Raw genomic sequence first — 18,100 nt, forward strand, 5'->3', positions numbered from 1 at the left:
GTACAATTGGGCAATTTATGTAATATATGAAATATATGTACCTTTTTTAAATAATTAAAATTAATATAAAACTAATACAAATTAAATGAATACATTTTTGACATTTGTACATAATTACATAAAAATTTACAAAAAAAAAAAAAAAATTGTATGTTGTCTAAGAATGTGTACACCTAAAGACTTAAAAACCAAATCTTTCGCCTCGATTCGAAATCACAGCCTTTGAATTAAGTGAAACAAATTTATTGGAAAACTGCTGAAAAAAATCCAATTTTAAGGTAGAAGAAATTAATAAAATACAATTTAAATATACCAATCAAATAATATTAATTATTTTATTCCCTAAGGCTAATTAGATATATAATGACCACTCCAAAATTATACGAAGAACCCGTCAATTTTTAATTTTAATTAAAATATTACAAAAATAATAATAATTAGTTATAAAAATAAAAATAATATTTATAATAGTATATAATAAAAATAATAGTAATAAAATTAAATTATGATTAGCCAATGGAACTAAGGTAAACCTGTATTAGCTTTGATCAGACTCGCCCATACAAAAACATACTTTACATAAATTGTGTAAATTGTTATGTATGGAATAACTACTAACAAATATTGCTGTAGTATTTATTTTTATTACCATATTTTAATTGATAGTAAAAACATTTAGTTAGTGTCAAATATGAATTTATAGAAGGACGCTACTGTTTAATGGCATTCCTGTATCTAAAGTAAACCTTAAACCTATAAGGAAGCACACATTGTTATATATGCTTGATAATTATATCAACAACAATTAACAATTGTTATTAAATGCTTCTATCTAATGCAAAACATTTTGTTTCTTAACACTGGAACAGAAGAAAGTCTGGCCAATAAAAAACCATAGACTTAATAAATTAGGCAAAAGTGATTTAAACAGTAGCTTTAAAATAGAAAAAATTCTCAAATAAGATTATAGCTTAAGATAGTTAAGCATTATCTTAATAAGAGTTAAAATAAAAGTGTATTAATTGAGTCAATTTATGTCCCGCAATAAACTCCAATACAATAAAAAAAATGTTTATTGATGAACAGTAACGTTGGGACATCAATTACACACAATTATTATAAAGGCTTGCCCGTGTAAGGCGCTGGATATAATGGATATCCAAGACCTACGTGTGTATGATGATGTGTATGTACATGCCTTTGAGGAGGTGGTGAACGGCAGTCTTTTGGATCACCAGTTGACCCAGATTTACCAGAAGATTGGGTAGACGAAGGAGGACCAGTAGACGTAGTTCGTTCAGTGGCAGATGGTACTATGCCAGTTGACGTTAAAGATGGAGATTGCCTAGTTCCTGGTGATGGAGCTGGCGTTAGGCCCGATTGTGCATTCGGTTTTGGTGTAGGCGACTTAATGGCACGTTCTTGTAACTCATGTATCTTATGTGAAGAGTAATATTGACTAGCATGATGTTGTAGGAGATCAAGAGCCGCCTTAGGCCCAGATGGTGGTTGGGAAGGAGTTGCCGACTGTGTAGAAACAGCTGGTCGTGAGAGATCTTCAGGTGCATGGTATCGTTGCATTTGAGCATGTAGCTGAGGATGTAAATAAGGGGGTGGTGGTGTATTGCCATAAGGTCCGGGCACCAACATAGGATTCATTGCACTCCTGTACATGGGATCAAATGCCAATGCACCAGCGAAATGCGGTGACTGCATAAAACCTGGATGTATATATGCATATGAAGACGTAGGAGGTGGAGGTGGTCCTTGTGTTTCCATTGTCGGTTTAACTCCTTCTGACATATGAGAAGAACTTTTACACATTTTATCATCTTTTTTGTCTTCGTGTTTTTCTTTATGCTTGTGTATAGAGTTTGTGCCCATAGAATGCTTAGTTGGTGTACTTAGTGTATTTGACTTGGTATGTGAATGATCAACAGAACCGTGATCCTTCCGTCTCTGATCTGGATATACATAATAACGCCTAACATCATCTTGTTGCTGCTGCTGTTGTTGTTGTTGTTGTTGTTGCTGCTGTTGTTGTTGCTGCTGTTGTTGCTGCTGTTGTTGTTGTTGTTGTTGTTGTTGCTGCTGCTGCTGCTGCTGCTGTTGCCGTGAAAACATATAAGCTGAATTCATTTGTGACTTCATTTCAATGCTTTCTTTCATAATTTGATGATTTTCGTTCTGATGGGGAGGTTTTTCTTTGGGTACTATTTGATCAGTTTTTATTTTATTAGGCTGAGGAACATTCAAAGTACCTGGCATTGAAGGTTGATGATTTTTATCATCAGGCTTCATTTCTTTATCTTGTACCATAGACATTGGATAACCTGCTCCAATATTATAAGGATAATTTTGAACATAGGAATCATAATTAAAATATTGTTGTAAAAGCTTTTGTTGCTGATATTCAGCTGCTTGATTTGATTGTAAATCTTTCTTATTATCTTTATCTCCAGTTGAAGACGACATTTTTAAATCTTGTGAATGTTGATTAATCTTTTCACCTTCTTTAATTTGTTTAGATGTGTCATTCGGTTGTACAGAAGAAATCAAATAAGGCGGTTGACCATAATATGACGGGTACATATTATATGGTTGGATAGGATGAGGAGAATGTGCTGTGTTTGGTTCTGACTTTTTATCGGTAGTGGATAATTTTTGTTTATTCATACTATCATTCATCTCAACTTCAAGAATTGGTGCTGTATCATCTGATATATCAGAATATGCAGGACTTTGTACATCCTCACGGCTACAGTTTGAGCTATCAAACTGTGGTTGATCAATAGAAAATGGTCTGGGACTACTAGCTGGTGATTTACGATTTTTCTTTTTATGAGATGATGTTGCTGCTTTGTTTTTAATATCTTTATTGGCTTTCAAATTATCTTCAGCGGGCATTAAAGCAGATGCTGGCTTTACTTTGAATTGCGGTACTTTTTGAACTTGCGGCTGATTTAGTGCTAAAGGTTGAATTTGTGGAGGTGTAGGTAACTGTTGTGATGCTGGACTTTGTACATGTAAAATTGGTGGTTGGGGTTGTGGCGATTGAGAAGTAGGAGCAATTGCTTGCAAAGGAGTTGCTGGCTGTAGCAGTGGTGGTGGAGTAGGAGCCGGCTGAACAACAGGAACTGATAGAACTGTTTTAGGTGCAGTCAATGTAGGGGTAACAACGTTAGTCTCTTCATTCCCAGAGATGCCAAACCTTAGAACACTTGGTTTTGTAACTAAAAGAGGAGGAGACTGTATTGGAGCTGGAGGATCCACTTCAGTTACTGGAGGAGTTGTCGAAAGCTGTGGTTGTTCAGTTGGTTGATTAATGACAATAGGCTGTTCTTCTTTTAGATTATCTTGAATACCAGAATTACTAACAGAAACAGGACTAGTATCATCTTCATTTTCAGAAGTGCTTGCACCACCAGATTCTTTAGTGTCAGCATCTTCATCGTCCAAAGCAGCACCATGTGCATGAGATTGATGATATCTTAAACCATTAGCATTTTTATACTTTTTAGAACAGTTTGGTTCAGGGCAATCTAACATAGTAGGTGACATAGGTGGTGGACTTGCTGGCTCTGCTTTTATTTTTTTTCCTGATGCTTCATCTTCAGAACCAGGAGGCTTTTTCCTCTTATTCGAGCTGTTAGCATCTGAACGTGGTGGAACAAATGAAGAAGGAGTGGGTGATGATGTTCCTCTTCTACTTGAGTTATTACTGCTATTACATTTATTTGTTCCATTACTTCGAAGTTTACTGTGAACTGAAGATCTGGTTTCAGTAAAATTTACCAAATCATTACTGGGGCTAGCGGTTAAACTAGCACGACCTCTTTTTCCACGTCCTTTTTGAGGTAAACGACATTCTGGTTCTCCAGCGGATGCCTCAGAAAACCTAAAATAAATTAAAATTAACATTCAGTATTATTAGTTCAACAAAAATATAAAGTAAGACCAAAATGGAAAAATCATTAATTTTGTAATTACCTAGGTGGAGCCCAATCGTGTCTAGTACAGTCTAATAATGTACCTATATAAGTTTTTCCTCTCCATGTTACATTAACAACAAGCACACCTATAATTATTAATTAATAAAACATAAATATATATGTATTTTGTTTTAGAACTAAAAGGAAATAAGTATCTCTATAATTTAATTTGTGTATTGCTAAGGAAACAATTCATGTACATTTATTTTATTTTTCTATTTACCTTCAATTTCGTTCCATACAATTCCCTCTAAATTAACATGTGTTCCTGGTTCACATGGCCCAAAACAATCTGGTTCTGTAACAGTTCCAACACTGATGCTAGTACCAACACAGGCATCAGCAGTTTCCTGGAAATGTAAAATAACTAATAAGTAATACATATTAGAAAATAGTGAAACAATATTATAATTTAATTTAAATATAGAAATTTGTCTGTTTGAATATCAAACAATATATCTATGCCAACTTAAACAAATATAAACTGTTGAATAAAGTTCAATAAAAGATAAGTTAAATACTTTGTTAATGTTAATCAGGATAAAATTAGCTGAACTTACAATTTTAATTATTTAATTTTGTTCATATATTGATAACTAGGGTTATCAAATTTATAAATATTTTTATCTATACAAACACTCAAGATAACAAATTTTATAATATATAAGTATATATATAAATATTATATATATTTATATACCTTTTGCTCTGTTAGGGAAGCAGAAGTTGAACTATTAGCAGTCTTTACTTTGTTGGTTGGGGGTGGTGAGGTAGATTGCAGAGGTTTTGATAAGGTAGACAATACCGCAGAAGACTTTGAAGTAGCTTGGGTATTTTCCATTGGAACTACAGGGGGTGATACAATTTGTTCCGGACCATTGGCTACACTTGAAGAAGTTGAAGTTCCTGCTTCTCCAACTGGTGGTCCAGGACCAGGTACATTAGGTGACTGTGTATTGCTTGATAAAGCTGGGAAAGTGCTGGTTCTAGGAGCTGATTGACTAACAGGACCTCGACCATTAAGTTCAGAAGACAAACTAGAATTTACTTTATGACACTTATCACCACTTGTAGATGAACTATGTTGTTTGTCTTTTGTTTTATCTCTTCGATGACTGCTAGATCCACGTTTTACTGAACTTACAGTTGAAGTAGTACTGGTTGAAGGAGTAGTACAATTGGTACTAGATGTGCTGGGATGTTTACCTTAACAAAAATATAATTCCAAATTACTTTTATTCTTCTTTAACTAATTAAAAATATATATACCAGTTTGTTTAGACTCAGCGGACGATCCAGATGAGTCATTTGAAGAGGCACTGCCACTTGACTGAGATTGAGTGGAAGCTAAAGATCCATTTTGCTCGCCAGGCTTGACGATTTCATGTTTAGCTTCAAAGCTCTTAGTCCCTGTTTTTGTTCGTTTGATTTTCATTTTTAATCCTTTATCAACAGTAGCTGAATGCTCAACAGTAGCTTTATTGCTGCCAGCTGTAGTGGCTGTGGGTGCAGTGGCAGCTGCTCCTGACATGGCTCCACTACCAGCCGTTAAACCGACTGTTGTAGCCGCACTATTGGTAACACCAAGGGCTTCACTAGCTGTAGTTGTAGATGTTGATCCTGTTTTTTCAATATCTGCGTCTAAGTCGATAATTAAATCGCCTATACCAATATCCCATTCATTATCGTCGTACTCAAAATTTGCATTACTGCTGGTATTATTGTTGTTGCCATTGCCACTTCCAACACTATCTGTGGACGCCGCCACCGCCCCTCCCAGCTCCTCTCTCATTGGGGCCGCCATCCGTGCCCAGGACCGCGAGCCCCGACCACTAACACCATTTTATCCTTTCCTAGAATCATAACATTAAAATTAGGCAACCTGAGTATATATCATATTTAATTATCTTTATTTATTTCAATTATACAATTTAGGTAGGTACATTTGAGAAATCTCCCTAAAATATATAAAACAAACAATATTTCCTTACATAAATAGATGATCGATAATTGTTGTCAACAATTATCTATGTAGGAACTAGAAATACTAGATATATGGAAGTATTCACAAGTTCAATGTCTACAAGATTATATCCAAGTTAGGTTTTTGGTTATAATTATATAATATGTACAATACTGCCTGAAGAGAGGTGCTCCTGCATTAGATGATCGTTATAGTGTTATATAAACACTTAACTACCTATTTAAATCATGGATTAAGTACCTATGGTAGTCGATCAAATGTGGTAGGGATAAAATATATTTAGTTAGCACCCTCACACCCTCCTCCAAGGTTTAAAACATAGTTAAGTAGGTTCGAGTAAAAATTAAAATATAGGTACATTTAAACATATCCAATCATTTGAATCTAGATCTGCTAGTTGCAACTAATATTAACTTCAACCGTATTTCAAAAAATTAATAGCTTTATTTGTAGAAACGAATAGCCATAGTACCTTCTATAAAGTATATTAAAAGCTAGATTAAAAGTTAAGACAAAAAAAAAAACAAAATTAATTGTTTTTAAAAATTGAATAGAATTAGTAGGTATAAAAAATTTAAATACCTACTTAAAATAGAAAAATTATTTTGAATAATAAAAATATATAATTATGAACTAATAACATGTTAATTATTAATTTTTAGAGTATTTATTTAGGTATGCTAATAACTTGTAATAACTTCCTACTATTATTGAATAGTCTACGTAGATATACATCATACCCAATTGTACAATGGCCAAACCATGTTCTAGTTTATAGAAATTACACTAACTACTTAATAAAAAATATATAAATACATATATTTGGATAGCTTATATTATATTATAAATCTTTGATAACGTAATGGCCTACAATTACCAAGCTATTAAAAAATTTCAATATTTTTATAGTTATAGGAACCATAAAACCAGGTGAAAAAAGAATGAAAATACTGAAAAAACCTGAAAATTAATCATTTAGCAGGTACCTACATAATTGATTAAGGCAATCAATACATATTTTTTAAATATTTTTATTTATGTCTATGACTGCTAGTTCCATTATTATTTTATAATTAACATTTAAAAATGTTAAAAACAAATAATATACAATTCAATAGACGGTATTGTTATTTCATATTAATATTCAAAGTATGAATAGGTACACAGATGTAAGAGAATATTTAATTTTTTTACCCAGATTTAATCCATTCATCATAGTTTGTATTATAATGTTTTAAGTTATGGAGAAGGTTAATTTTTTATTTTGGAAAATGTTCTACTTAAGACCTATTATTTTACTTCAATAGTTTAATAACAAATATCTATAGTACGCATTAAAATGTTATCAAAATATTATAATTACAAAAATTGAATTATTAAGTAATAATAATAATTTGAAGTACCTATCTCACATTTTTGATTTTCAATAATTAGTAGAGACAATAATTATATGGTGCCCCATTCGAAATTCTGCCAAAACAAGCACACGTGTTCCAAACCCTACAGTACCTCCGGCTAATAACCTCGTAGTTGATGCCATAAACAATTAAAAAAAAAAATAAATAGTAATTATATGAAGTCAAAATGAATAGAAAAAATAAGCCTATTCAAAAAAATACAAGATTCATTGCATAGTTCATAATGTTTGTTAAAAATTTTAAATATTCCTATCAATGAGTATTTAGGTAGGTAGATACACTCAAGTCTTAATTTCTGATTTAATTCAACATCAACATGTTCTTACCAATCAAATTAAGTGTTCCCTAAATCTGTGAATATATAGTACCTATATAAATACATCAACAAAAAATATAATATGATGTTATCTATTGTTTTCCTAGGTTTTTATTTTTAACAATTATAATAGTAATCTTTTGTAAGATAATTTAATGAATAAAAATTAAATGATAACTGAAATAGTTTTTTAGGTACCTACCTAAAATGTTGGAGTTATAATAGATTTAGATTCACTGATATTATGTTCTTGTATTTTTAGTAATATTTTGAAAATAAATTAGTTGACATTTTCCATAGGAAATTGAGTACTTATTCATTAATTTTTTACCATTATAATGACATCATATAAACATATTAATAGGCTACCCAATTATAATACATAATATTTAAGTAAAAACAATTACATTAAAAATCACTGCTAAATACCTAACATAATAACCTAGTCCTGCTTCAGGCAATCACAGTTTTTATTTTTATTTTAAGGAGATATTGTTAAAATATAAGTACCTGGTACTGGTACAAAAATGTCATAAAGTAAATACTAAATAGGTACTTGACTAAATTGTATTTAAATTAAAATAAAAAGTATCAAGTGCACACCACTTTTTAGTTAGAAACAACAAATGAGTAGCTGTGGTATATTCAAATTAATTTAATCACTTCCCATTATTATAGGTATGTAAGTCTTGTTCTTTAGCTTTAGCCTTTTCTCTAATCACTACTGACCCACCTACCTATAAATTATTTGAATATTCAATTGATAAAAACTACCTACGTATTTCGTTCACTGATCGTAAAAAACACATTCCACAATTGGTGCCAGACATAAAACGCCACAGCATCCAATAGAACCCGGACAGTAGCCAAACACTAGAGATATTTCACCTAAAATATAGGTAGGTAGTTCTGATATTTCACATTTTTTCAAATATCTGATACAACTGTCTGGGGAGGTATTACGATAAACCTCGGCTGGGCAGGGAAACCATACTCTACACGATAGACATGGGTAATTTTAAACCAGTATCCAGACAGGATTGAACGGCAGGCCATCCGACTACGGGGGCAGCAGACGACAAACCAGGGCCCCCCTCAAGATCGTTCGTCCCCGTGGCCACAGGCGGCGGCATGGGGCACGTTAAGTTTCGGGACGGTAAACGGTGGCCGCCGTCGTCAGATCGACCACGGATGGCCATAAGGACAACTCAGCCGTGTGCGCGCGCCGCGGCCGTCGGCCACACGAGTACACACGCGCGCACACGACACGCGCAACCACGGTGCAGTAGGTACTCACTAAAAGTTATGTAATCCCGACGTAGAGGATTGCGCTTCCGGTGTGGTACATCAAGATCGTGTCGACACCCGAGTAGGATTCGCGAGGAGTCGCCCTCGTTGTGCTAGGAGATCGGGTGAACTGTCGTTGACGCGCAAACAAAATGGCTGTTACGGTACTCAGTCAGAAGACGGCCGTGAAACCGCTGAGCGGCCGCGGGACATTTTACGCGCACTGCCAGTCGGGCCACACGGTGGCGGCGGTCGTCGTCGGTGCGGTGCGGTGGTTACGCGACACTCGCGGCTCGGACCGGAACAACGGAGACGGACGACGGAACAAACGCGGTCGGTTAATCGAACGTCGCCAACATACGCCCGGCCTGACGGAAAAAATAAACGATAGCTGCTGCTAAACGGTAAACAACACCCTTCGGTGATATGTTTTTTTTTTTTTATTTCACATTTTCCAGTCCGTACACCTTGGACGTGCTTTGGACACGTTCTTTGTTTGTATTAACGCCCGGTTCGCAGTTACACCGGTAGAGCGCGCGAGCCGCGCCGAACGAGTTCGTTCCCCGCGGGGCGCCGCGTGTTTCGACGGGTTAAACGTGGCGAACGGTGCGCGGGGTAAAGAGGCCTATGGTGTGTTGTCGGCGGGCGGCCGCGTTCGGGTCGTCGAGCGTGTACGATGGTGGATGGTTGGGGAGGGGGCGCTCGTCATTCCGTGTCGTCGTCGTCGTCGTCGTCAGCCTACCCGCCGGCCGCAGTGGTCACGGTCCGCGACCACCCGCCGGCCTGCGACTACACGACGGCGGTGTCGCGTATATGATATAGGTACACATAACAACAACAATAATGGCAACAACAACATTAGTAGTAGTAGACAGTAGTAGGTAGTAGTAGTAGTAATAAATAATAACAATAATATTACGCGGGATAATATTTCGGTATAATAATGTATAGATATGCAATCAACAATTATTTTTCACACGAGTGTAACACAACGATTACACATTTACACGTTGTGCGTAGGTAACTAGGTAGTACGTCACAATATTTACAATATTGATAATCGTGTGAAATAATAATTGTTTTACATAAAAATTTTTTTTTTTAGCCTTTATAAAAAATGTAGCTCAACAATTAAAATATCTAACAGCTAAACAAAATTTAAAAAAAACAATATGGGTACAATATTAACAAGTTATACAAAAAAAAAATACATAAAACTTATAAGACACTTTTGATTGATGTACCTATTATGAATATATAGTATTCAAATATTAAATTGTCGGGGTTTTTGTATAACATTGTTTTCCGAATAAAAAAAAAATATAAACACTGCTTATTAGTTATTATTAAAGATGCTTTACCTAAATCAGTCGACAGTTTCGTATTAGTATTGAAATATTTTTTTTTACCTAAAACTACATTATAGTATCTATGGTATTGCTGCCTCGTCTGGGGGGGGAGGTACTGCCAAGAACCTTTTTATGCGGGATAACCATTCAGGGTTTCGACATACAATAATATCTGTCTTCGCTTGTGATTACCATCAGAGCTCCATCTTATATTCATATTATTTTTTTTTTTTTGTCTTATCATTCGAACAGACGACGCCCCCAGCCGAAGCTCCTTAGACCTTAGTTTATGTCTCAAGTGAATCCCCAAAATCCGACCTTAAAATCTGTTCATCAATGAAACTGTTATATTCTATTTTACAAATGCTTCTATACAAAACTTCAATTAAATCCGACTAGCTTATTTGCCATCGTGAGTTTCATACATTAAATACCTGTTCTACTGTTCGTCCTGTTCTGTGTACTTTAAATACTCTTTACACACTTCCCAGAAACCCACCAATAACACGTCACAAAAGAAACTGGTGTCGTCACCTGAACATTTTTTTTTTTTTTTTTAACAATTTAAAATCGTACCATATTCAAGCTACCAGCGTTGTCGTAAATGACGGTATAAACCTCATAGTCACTGCAATTTACTGTCCACCGCAAAGGGGTGCAGATGAAATAAAGTTTACTGAATTTTTCCATACTTTGGGCGCTAGATTCATAGCTGGAAGAGACTATAATTCCAAACATACTCATTGGGGTTCGAGACTTATCACCCCAAAAGGACGCGCTCTATTAAAAGCTGCAAACAATATCAATGCTGAAATAATTTCCACAAGAAAAGCAACGTATTGGCCAACCGACCAGTATAAGATTCCGGATTTATTAGATTTCTTTGTAATGAAAGGTATATCCTCTAATTACGTCGAAATAATAGATCTCATAGAATTAACGTCGGACCACATACCAGTTCTTCTCACTCTAAGTTCAAATGTTATAAAAAAACAAAGCAAGGTGTCGCTCACCAATAAAAAAACAGACTGGGACCTCTTCAGAGCTAATCTAGAAGAAATGATTACCCTCTCTGTAAGACTTAGAACACCAATTGAAATTGATAGTGCCATTGAACAGCTAACTAACAACGTTGTAAGGGCAGCAAAATTGGCAACACCTGATATACCAGCACGAACAAATTGTGAAATCACCTACCCAATGGAAGTCAGGGAACTAGTAAAAGAAAAGAGAAAAGCGCGGAAAAAATGGCACCGAACGAGAGATCCATCGGATAAAACTATTTGGAACCGCGCTAGTAAACTTTTACATAATAAGATAAAAGAAGTCAAAAACGAAACGTTCAAATCTTACTTGAGTAACCTTTCAGCAACAAAAGACTCTGACTATTCGTTATGGAAGGCTACAAAACAAATGAAAAGACCTAGAGCCTATGTACCACCAATTCGCAAGGAAGATGGATCATGGGCACGTTGTGACCAAGACAAAGCTGAAATGTATGCACGTCATCTGGAACATGCATTTCAGCCGAACAATATCGCTTCTGAACTCGATATAGAACAGAATCAACCATTGAGCGAAACACGCGAAAAGATTAAGTACTTTACTCCAATTGAAATTGCTAAAGAAATCGATACGAATATCAATATAAAAAAAGCACCGGGCTACGATCAAATAAACCCGAAAATACTGAAAGAACTACCCAAAAAGGCTATGATTCATCTAACACACATCTACAATGCCATCTTGCGTACAGAATACGTTCCTAAACAATGGAAACGAGCTCAAGTCATCATGCTACTTAAACCAGGAAAACCTCCTGAACAAGTAACTTCATACAGACCTATATCGCTTCTTCCAAGCTTATCTAAATTATTCGAAAAATTACTTTTAAAGCGTCTAAAACCAATAATAGAAGTAAAACAGATTATTCCTGAACACCAGTTCGGATTCCGGAGTAAACACTCAACAATTGAACAGGTCCATCGTGTCACAAATATAATAAACAAGGCACTGGAAGAAAAAAAATACTGCTGTGGAGTATTCCTCGATATTGCGCAAGCTTTCGATAAAGTTTGGCACAAAGGATTACTTATTAAGCTACGCGAACAATTGCCGCATACTTGGTGCGCACTTATCGAGTCCTATCTGTCTGAACGTCAGTTCAGAGTTATTCACGAAGAAGCAATAACTGACTGGAAAAACATATCAGCTGGAGTACCCCAAGGAAGTGTCCTCGGACCTATTTTGTACTTACTTTACACAGCTGACATTCCAGTTAACAACTATTCAATGACAGCCATGTTTGCCGATGACACAGCAATATTGGCAACTGATGAAGATCAGCAGACTGCGACTGATCAACTTCAACGAACACTTAACAACGTCTCCAACTGGACTAAGCGTTGGAAAATCAAAATTAACAGTGACAAATCGGTACACGTAAATTACACTTTGCGTAAAAGTGTTTATTGTCCAGTAATGTTGGATCAACAGATCATCCCACAGAACGATGCTGCAAAATATCTAGGAATGCACATTGACTCGCGATTAAACTGGAAACATCACGTTCGACAGAAAAAGTTGCAAATTAAAGATAAATTGAGGAAACTTTACTGGCTAATCGGAAGACACTCTGAACTAGACCTTACAAGCAAACGTCTTTTGTACGTAGCGATAATTAAACCAATATGGACCTATGGAATACAACTTTGGGGTTGTGCCAGTAAGTCCAATATTGAGATTATTCAACGCTGTCAAAACATTGCTCTCCGTACTATTGTCGCAGCGTACCGGTACGACAGAAATGACACTATCCACCGAGACTTGATGATGCCCTCAGTCCAGGACGAGATTACAAAGTTTGCCCGAAAACACGAGATAAGGCTAGATCAACACACCAATCCAGCAGCAATTCAACTACTTGACAACTCTCAAGACATAAGGCGTCTCAAACGCCGAAGACCATATGACTTAGTATAAAATGTTAGACTAAGACCGGGCCTCTCCATTGGGAGTGATAACCCAAACATGTTTTTGTTTATATATATCTATAAAATATTATTCATTAGTATCTTATATTTATGTATACCTCTGAAATGTATTGTTAAAGATCATTGATCGTTATAATAAAAAAAGCCATCAGGCAGTTTCAAAAAAAAAAAAAAATTTAAAATCGTTAGGTAATCTCATACTGACTTCGACGATCCATCATTATTCTTTTCGTGCAATTCGCTCACGTATCTTACACATTATAATTCATTGTTAAATGCAAATAAATTATACTTATTTTGCTTTATATCACTAATATCAGTAATTATAATCAATTTTAATACCTACATTATACTAAAATAATAATATATTTTTCAATATGAAAATAAAAGTGGGTTTTTTCAATGCTATCTAGTGATTTATTCAATAATTTCTTTTTAGCTCATCGAATCGTGATTTGCACAATATCTAAAGTATATTAATACATTGTGCCACAATTTATTTGCAATTCTATAATCTTCCTAGCCAATCTATATGTATTATGGAATATAATTGAGTACAAATAGTATAATATTTATTTATTTTTAATAAATATCTTGTATAATATAAAATGTACTTGATGGTCGAATGGGCGATGGGTAATAATATGTTTGCTAATATTGCATATAGCATATTTATTATTTATCGTCGTTAGACTGTTAGAGTCGTTCTATATAAATTATTACAACATTATGCATTTATGCCAATAAAGAATAGAACAACTTCAGTCATTCCCGTATATGTGACTATGAGTGGCATTCGATCTTACAGACAAGCACAAATGCACAATGTCATGACATTCATAAGTAGCTGTTGATAGTTGATCCAACTTATGATATTTGTTCCCCCTATAATTCATTATTATATTATGCTAGTACCACTGTATTATAGTGTGATACTCGGTACTACGCAGTTCGTAATAGGCAGTATTAAGCAAATCTTAAAACACTTCCCCTTCCACAGTTTTATTTGAGTACGAATGTTTTTCAAATTTCCTATGCCTTTTGTTGCGATCGTTTTAGAACGTCTTTGATGTTTAATTTTGCCGCTTTTTTTATTAATGATAACAATCAACAGATAAGTTCAATGCTTACAATTTTACATTATATAAGAAATATTTTTATGAAATAAATATTAAAATATTGTCCGACTGCAGTCAATTGATCGAATAATTTTCATATTTTATTTAATTTTTCCTTTTTTTAAAAAACTTTTGTCGTATTTTTAAATACAAAAAAATATGTATTGTGATAAAGTTATTGAATTACTAAAGGAATTGGAACGTTCTCGTGAAGACACTATCCCGCCATACAATGTAGCTACTTACTGTTTATCATTACTAGTGTCTACATACTATATATATTTTATTTGATCCAAATATACATACCACATTTTATAAACAAGTATTACAATATTTTTATAAATAATTTAATTTTTGATTCATAGAATGATGGAATCAATCAAGTGCTTTCTGAGATGAAAACTTTAGATGCAGAAATTATTGAGTTCTTGTAAGTTAACACTTGATACTTCTTTATTGTGTCTTTATTGATTTAGACAATTTAAATAATTTAGGCGCAAACAAAAAGATAATTTGCCATTGGATGCTATTCGTTTACGACGTGCAGCTATAGAAAGAAATAAAAGATGTTTGATGACGTACATGTAAAGTTAAATTGATAATCAATTATTAAGATTTTCAACAAATAAGTTAAAAATAAATGTATGTTGTAGATGGACTAGATTGCAACGATTAAAAGCAATGAGATGGGAGATTGGGGCTATTTTACCCTCAGATGTTAGACAAAATCTTTCACAATCGGAGGTTTGCTTAAATTTAATTATAAATTATACTATATATACATGAATTTTTTTTTTCAGTTAGAATGGTTTAATAATTATTGCAAAACTTTAGTCTCGTATATGAAGACCATAGGATCAGATACTGGACTCAATTTAACTCAAGACACTAAGCCTCCTAAGTCACTTTATACTGAAGTAAATAATATATAAAAATAAAATGCCTAAGTTTTTTATCATACATCTTTAAAAATTAAGGAATATGTAATGTATTTATGCACAACATCATGTTAATTTTAAACCAAAATCACAATGTAGCTAGTATACTTTTTTACTTACATTGTTACTTGATAATTTTTATATTTTTAATTTTTTAGTAAAAAATTGAATTATTTATGCATAGATGTATCTATATTTTAGGTAAGAAGCTTAGTGGATGCAGGTAAATTAGAATTAGAAAGTGGAGAAGTTTTGATTTTACGAAAAAATAGTCAGTATATGTTATCAAGATCGCAAGCTGAGCCACTTATTCGTCAGGGCATATTGGAACAAGTCAGACAATAATTGAATACACAATATATTGGATTTGTTTGCATATTGATTATCATAGTTGTAAATAATAAATGTTAATTAAATTCATATTGTAAATGTCAATAATATTTCAGCAAAAATGTAAACTTTAAAATATAATATATTTTATGTAATTTTTTATTATTCTACATTATACTTATTTGTTTATTTATTTATTGATGTATATTAAACAGATAATAATCCTTTTGTGTGAATAATATCAGGTTTAAATATTTAAGTATTTTACAGTAAAAATTAAAACAAAAGCTATTTTTTAAGAAGTAAATTATGATGAACCTTATCAAAAGCTTTTTGAAAGTCAGTATAGATTGAATCTAGTTGAACATGATCATTTAAGGCTTTAAGTATTTTGAATTGGTAAAATAGAATACCAATTAGTGGAAATTGACATTTTCAGTCTGAAATCATGTTGGTTTTTACAAATGAGAGGAGAAACCATTACGGACAACTTTTCAGTTATTATTGCTTCAAACATTTTGGGAAAAATAGACAATTTAGATATTGGTCTATAATTAGTAATATTACGTCTATCTCCTGCGGCCCTACTTTGGATCGGGGTTATAAACAATTTTTTTCCAAGAATTCGAAAAATAGGTTCTGTGATTTATTGAAAATAAAATGAAGTAGTTTTACAAGTACAGAACTACAATATTTTAAAAACACTAACGGTTTATCATCGGGTCCTGTACCTGCATGCGGATCTAAAGAATATAAATAATCATTAATATCATCAGGATCAATAGACGAAGAGCTTAAATTAATGATTATTATTAGAAGAAATAGTGGGTAACATTACAACCTAGTCAGAGCTATTTCCATAAACACTGGAAAAATAATCTGCAAATAACTTGACCTTTCCAGAGGTATGTTTAAGTTACATTATTATAATTCGTACAGTTGGGACATTATTTTAAGTTTTTTCCAGAGAATTTACATAGGTCAAAAAAGATTTTATGTTTATTTGTACACCATTCACTATGCCCGAAATGTATTGATTGGGAGTTTTGACAGATTTGAATCAATCATTTACATTTTTTCCAAAACTCAGAAAATTCTACGTAGGTAATTGGCAAAAGAAGGACATAGTTTATACTTTTTATGAGCGCATTCCTTTTTTATTTTATGATTTCTGAGCTCCACATCTGCCCATGTAGGCAATTGGGCATTTGTCCATTTGTTATTACTAAGTACTAATTAGGTTTAAAACCAATCCAGTTTTTTCTTGTTACATAATAATGTATATTTAGGTAACAGAAAAACGTAAGAAATTAAAAAATGTTTGTTCTAATCAATATTTTAACAAGTTTTTTATACATTATAAAGTTTATAGACACTTACGCTTCAATTACAATATAACATTATTATTTTTATTTTTTATGGTGAAAATAAAAAAAAATGTATATAATTTAATAAAAATTCAAAATTTTTAATTTGTATCTAACTCTAATTTTTACATAATTTTTTACCCTAAAAACGTTTATTTAAGTTGTGGTTAATGGTGTAAGTAGTTAATTTTTAAAAAAAATGTCAGAATAAATAAATTTGAAACAAAATCTTTTATCAAAATAATCGTTTTGGGAATTTCTCGACAAAATAATTTCTTAAATTATTTATTGTCCATGTAATTCTCGTATTTTTTTTATATGGTTAACTATGGTTTAACTGGTATAAAGTTTCTTACTTTTATTTGTCATTTGGTCTTTCTGATTCTGTTGCATCCGTGGTTACATTAGGCGTGTTTTGGCGGATTAAACTGTTTAATAAATAAGTTTATGGTTATAGAATACGGTTAGAAAACGTTTACTAGAACGCCAAAACGAATTGCTTGAACATGTTTACTGAAATATTTGATAACACTTATCATAGAAATACCGGGCATACAAAAATACAAAATACAAATTTCTAAAATCAAGTCCAAGTATAATAATCTCTACTTGTGTATAAGTTTTTATTTTTTACTAGTGTAAAGACATTTGTACAATACTTTATTTTGTGAGCATGAGTTTTTCACGGAAGAAGTTGTCCCTGATTTTAATGATGATGAACGACATTGTAGAGTCTGATGATATTGTTACTAGCAATATAGTAATGACGAAACCTAAATGTAATTTTAAAAAATTAACTTTATTAAGTACAGTAATTCGGAATGAGCATTTTCGTCCAAAAGCTGATATTGAAGACTGGATCATTAAGTATAGTGCTCATGATTTCCATGTTAACTATAGGATGACCCAAGACACTTTTTATAATTTACTTAATTTCCTACAACAAGTTTCCTGTTCGTCTCTGATAAAATCAATGAAATCGTAATTAGTACTTTCCATAATTAAAAT

At 33.0% G+C, this 18,100-nt stretch overlaps 2 protein-coding genes across 6 annotated transcripts; one reads left to right on the plus strand and one right to left on the minus strand.

The window, feature by feature from the left end:
* Window positions 1-108: 108 nt before the first annotated feature.
* Window positions 109-17,467, minus strand: LOC111033269 (zinc finger protein 608-like). 4 transcript variants are annotated; one of them, XM_022313940.1, is made up of 7 exons: window positions 17,449-17,467; window positions 5,262-5,845; window positions 4,693-5,198; window positions 4,216-4,342; window positions 3,991-4,078; window positions 1,171-3,898; window positions 109-253 (listed from the first exon to the last, which is right to left on the minus strand). In XM_022313940.1, exons 2-7 carry the CDS (start codon window positions 5,794-5,796, stop codon window positions 182-184), a joined length of 4,056 nt encoding a protein of 1,351 aa, XP_022169632.1. In that variant the 5' UTR covers window positions 5,797-5,845; window positions 17,449-17,467; the 3' UTR covers window positions 109-181. The 4 variants fall into 4 exon arrangements, with proteins under 4 accessions (XP_022169632.1, XP_022169634.1, XP_022169631.1 ...); XM_022313942.1 differs by lacking the exon at window positions 17,449-17,467 and adding an exon at window positions 9,008-9,119 and having other exon boundaries at window positions 1,199-3,898; XM_022313939.1 differs by lacking the exon at window positions 17,449-17,467 and adding an exon at window positions 9,008-9,119.
* Window positions 9,296-15,861, plus strand: LOC111033272 (DNA replication complex GINS protein PSF1-like). Of its 2 annotated transcripts, none has more exons than XM_022313945.1 (6): window positions 9,296-9,401; window positions 14,823-14,887; window positions 14,952-15,041; window positions 15,111-15,201; window positions 15,258-15,374; window positions 15,597-15,861. In XM_022313945.1, exons 2-6 carry the CDS (start codon window positions 14,853-14,855, stop codon window positions 15,738-15,740), a joined length of 477 nt encoding a protein of 158 aa, XP_022169637.1. In that variant the 5' UTR covers window positions 9,296-9,401; window positions 14,823-14,852; the 3' UTR covers window positions 15,741-15,861. The 2 variants fall into 2 exon arrangements, with proteins under 2 accessions (XP_022169637.1, XP_022169636.1); XM_022313944.1 differs by lacking the exon at window positions 9,296-9,401 and adding an exon at window positions 14,365-14,691.
* Window positions 17,468-18,100: the final 633 nt, after the last annotated feature.

The sequence above is a fragment of the Myzus persicae genome, unplaced genomic scaffold, assembly GCF_001856785.1.
Source record: "Myzus persicae strain clone G006 unplaced genomic scaffold, MPER_G0061.0, whole genome shotgun sequence".
NCBI classification, from domain to species: domain Eukaryota; kingdom Metazoa; phylum Arthropoda; class Insecta; order Hemiptera; family Aphididae; genus Myzus; species Myzus persicae.

Bases quoted from the DNA above. Each gene is read 5' to 3' on its own strand.
- LOC111033269 (XM_022313940.1), bottom strand. From the start codon at position 5,796: ATGGCGGCCCCAATGAGAGAGGAGCTGGGAGGGGCGGTGGCGGCGTCC. The intron at 3,899-3,990 runs GTAATTACAAAA...AATTTATTTTAG, and splicing joins CACGATTGGGCTCCACCTAG to GTTTTCTGAGGCATCCGCTG. The intron at 254-1,170 runs GTAGGTCTTGGA...TTTTTTCAGCAG, and splicing joins ATACACATCATCATACACAC to TTTTCCAATAAATTTGTTTC.
- LOC111033272 (XM_022313944.1), top strand. From the start codon at position 14,617: ATGTATTGTGATAAAGTTATTGAATTACTAAAGGAATTGGAACGTTCT. The intron at 14,692-14,822 runs GTAGCTACTTAC...TTTGATTCATAG, and splicing joins ACACTATCCCGCCATACAAT to AATGATGGAATCAATCAAGT. The intron at 15,375-15,596 runs GTAAATAATATA...TCTATATTTTAG, and splicing joins CTAAGTCACTTTATACTGAA to GTAAGAAGCTTAGTGGATGC.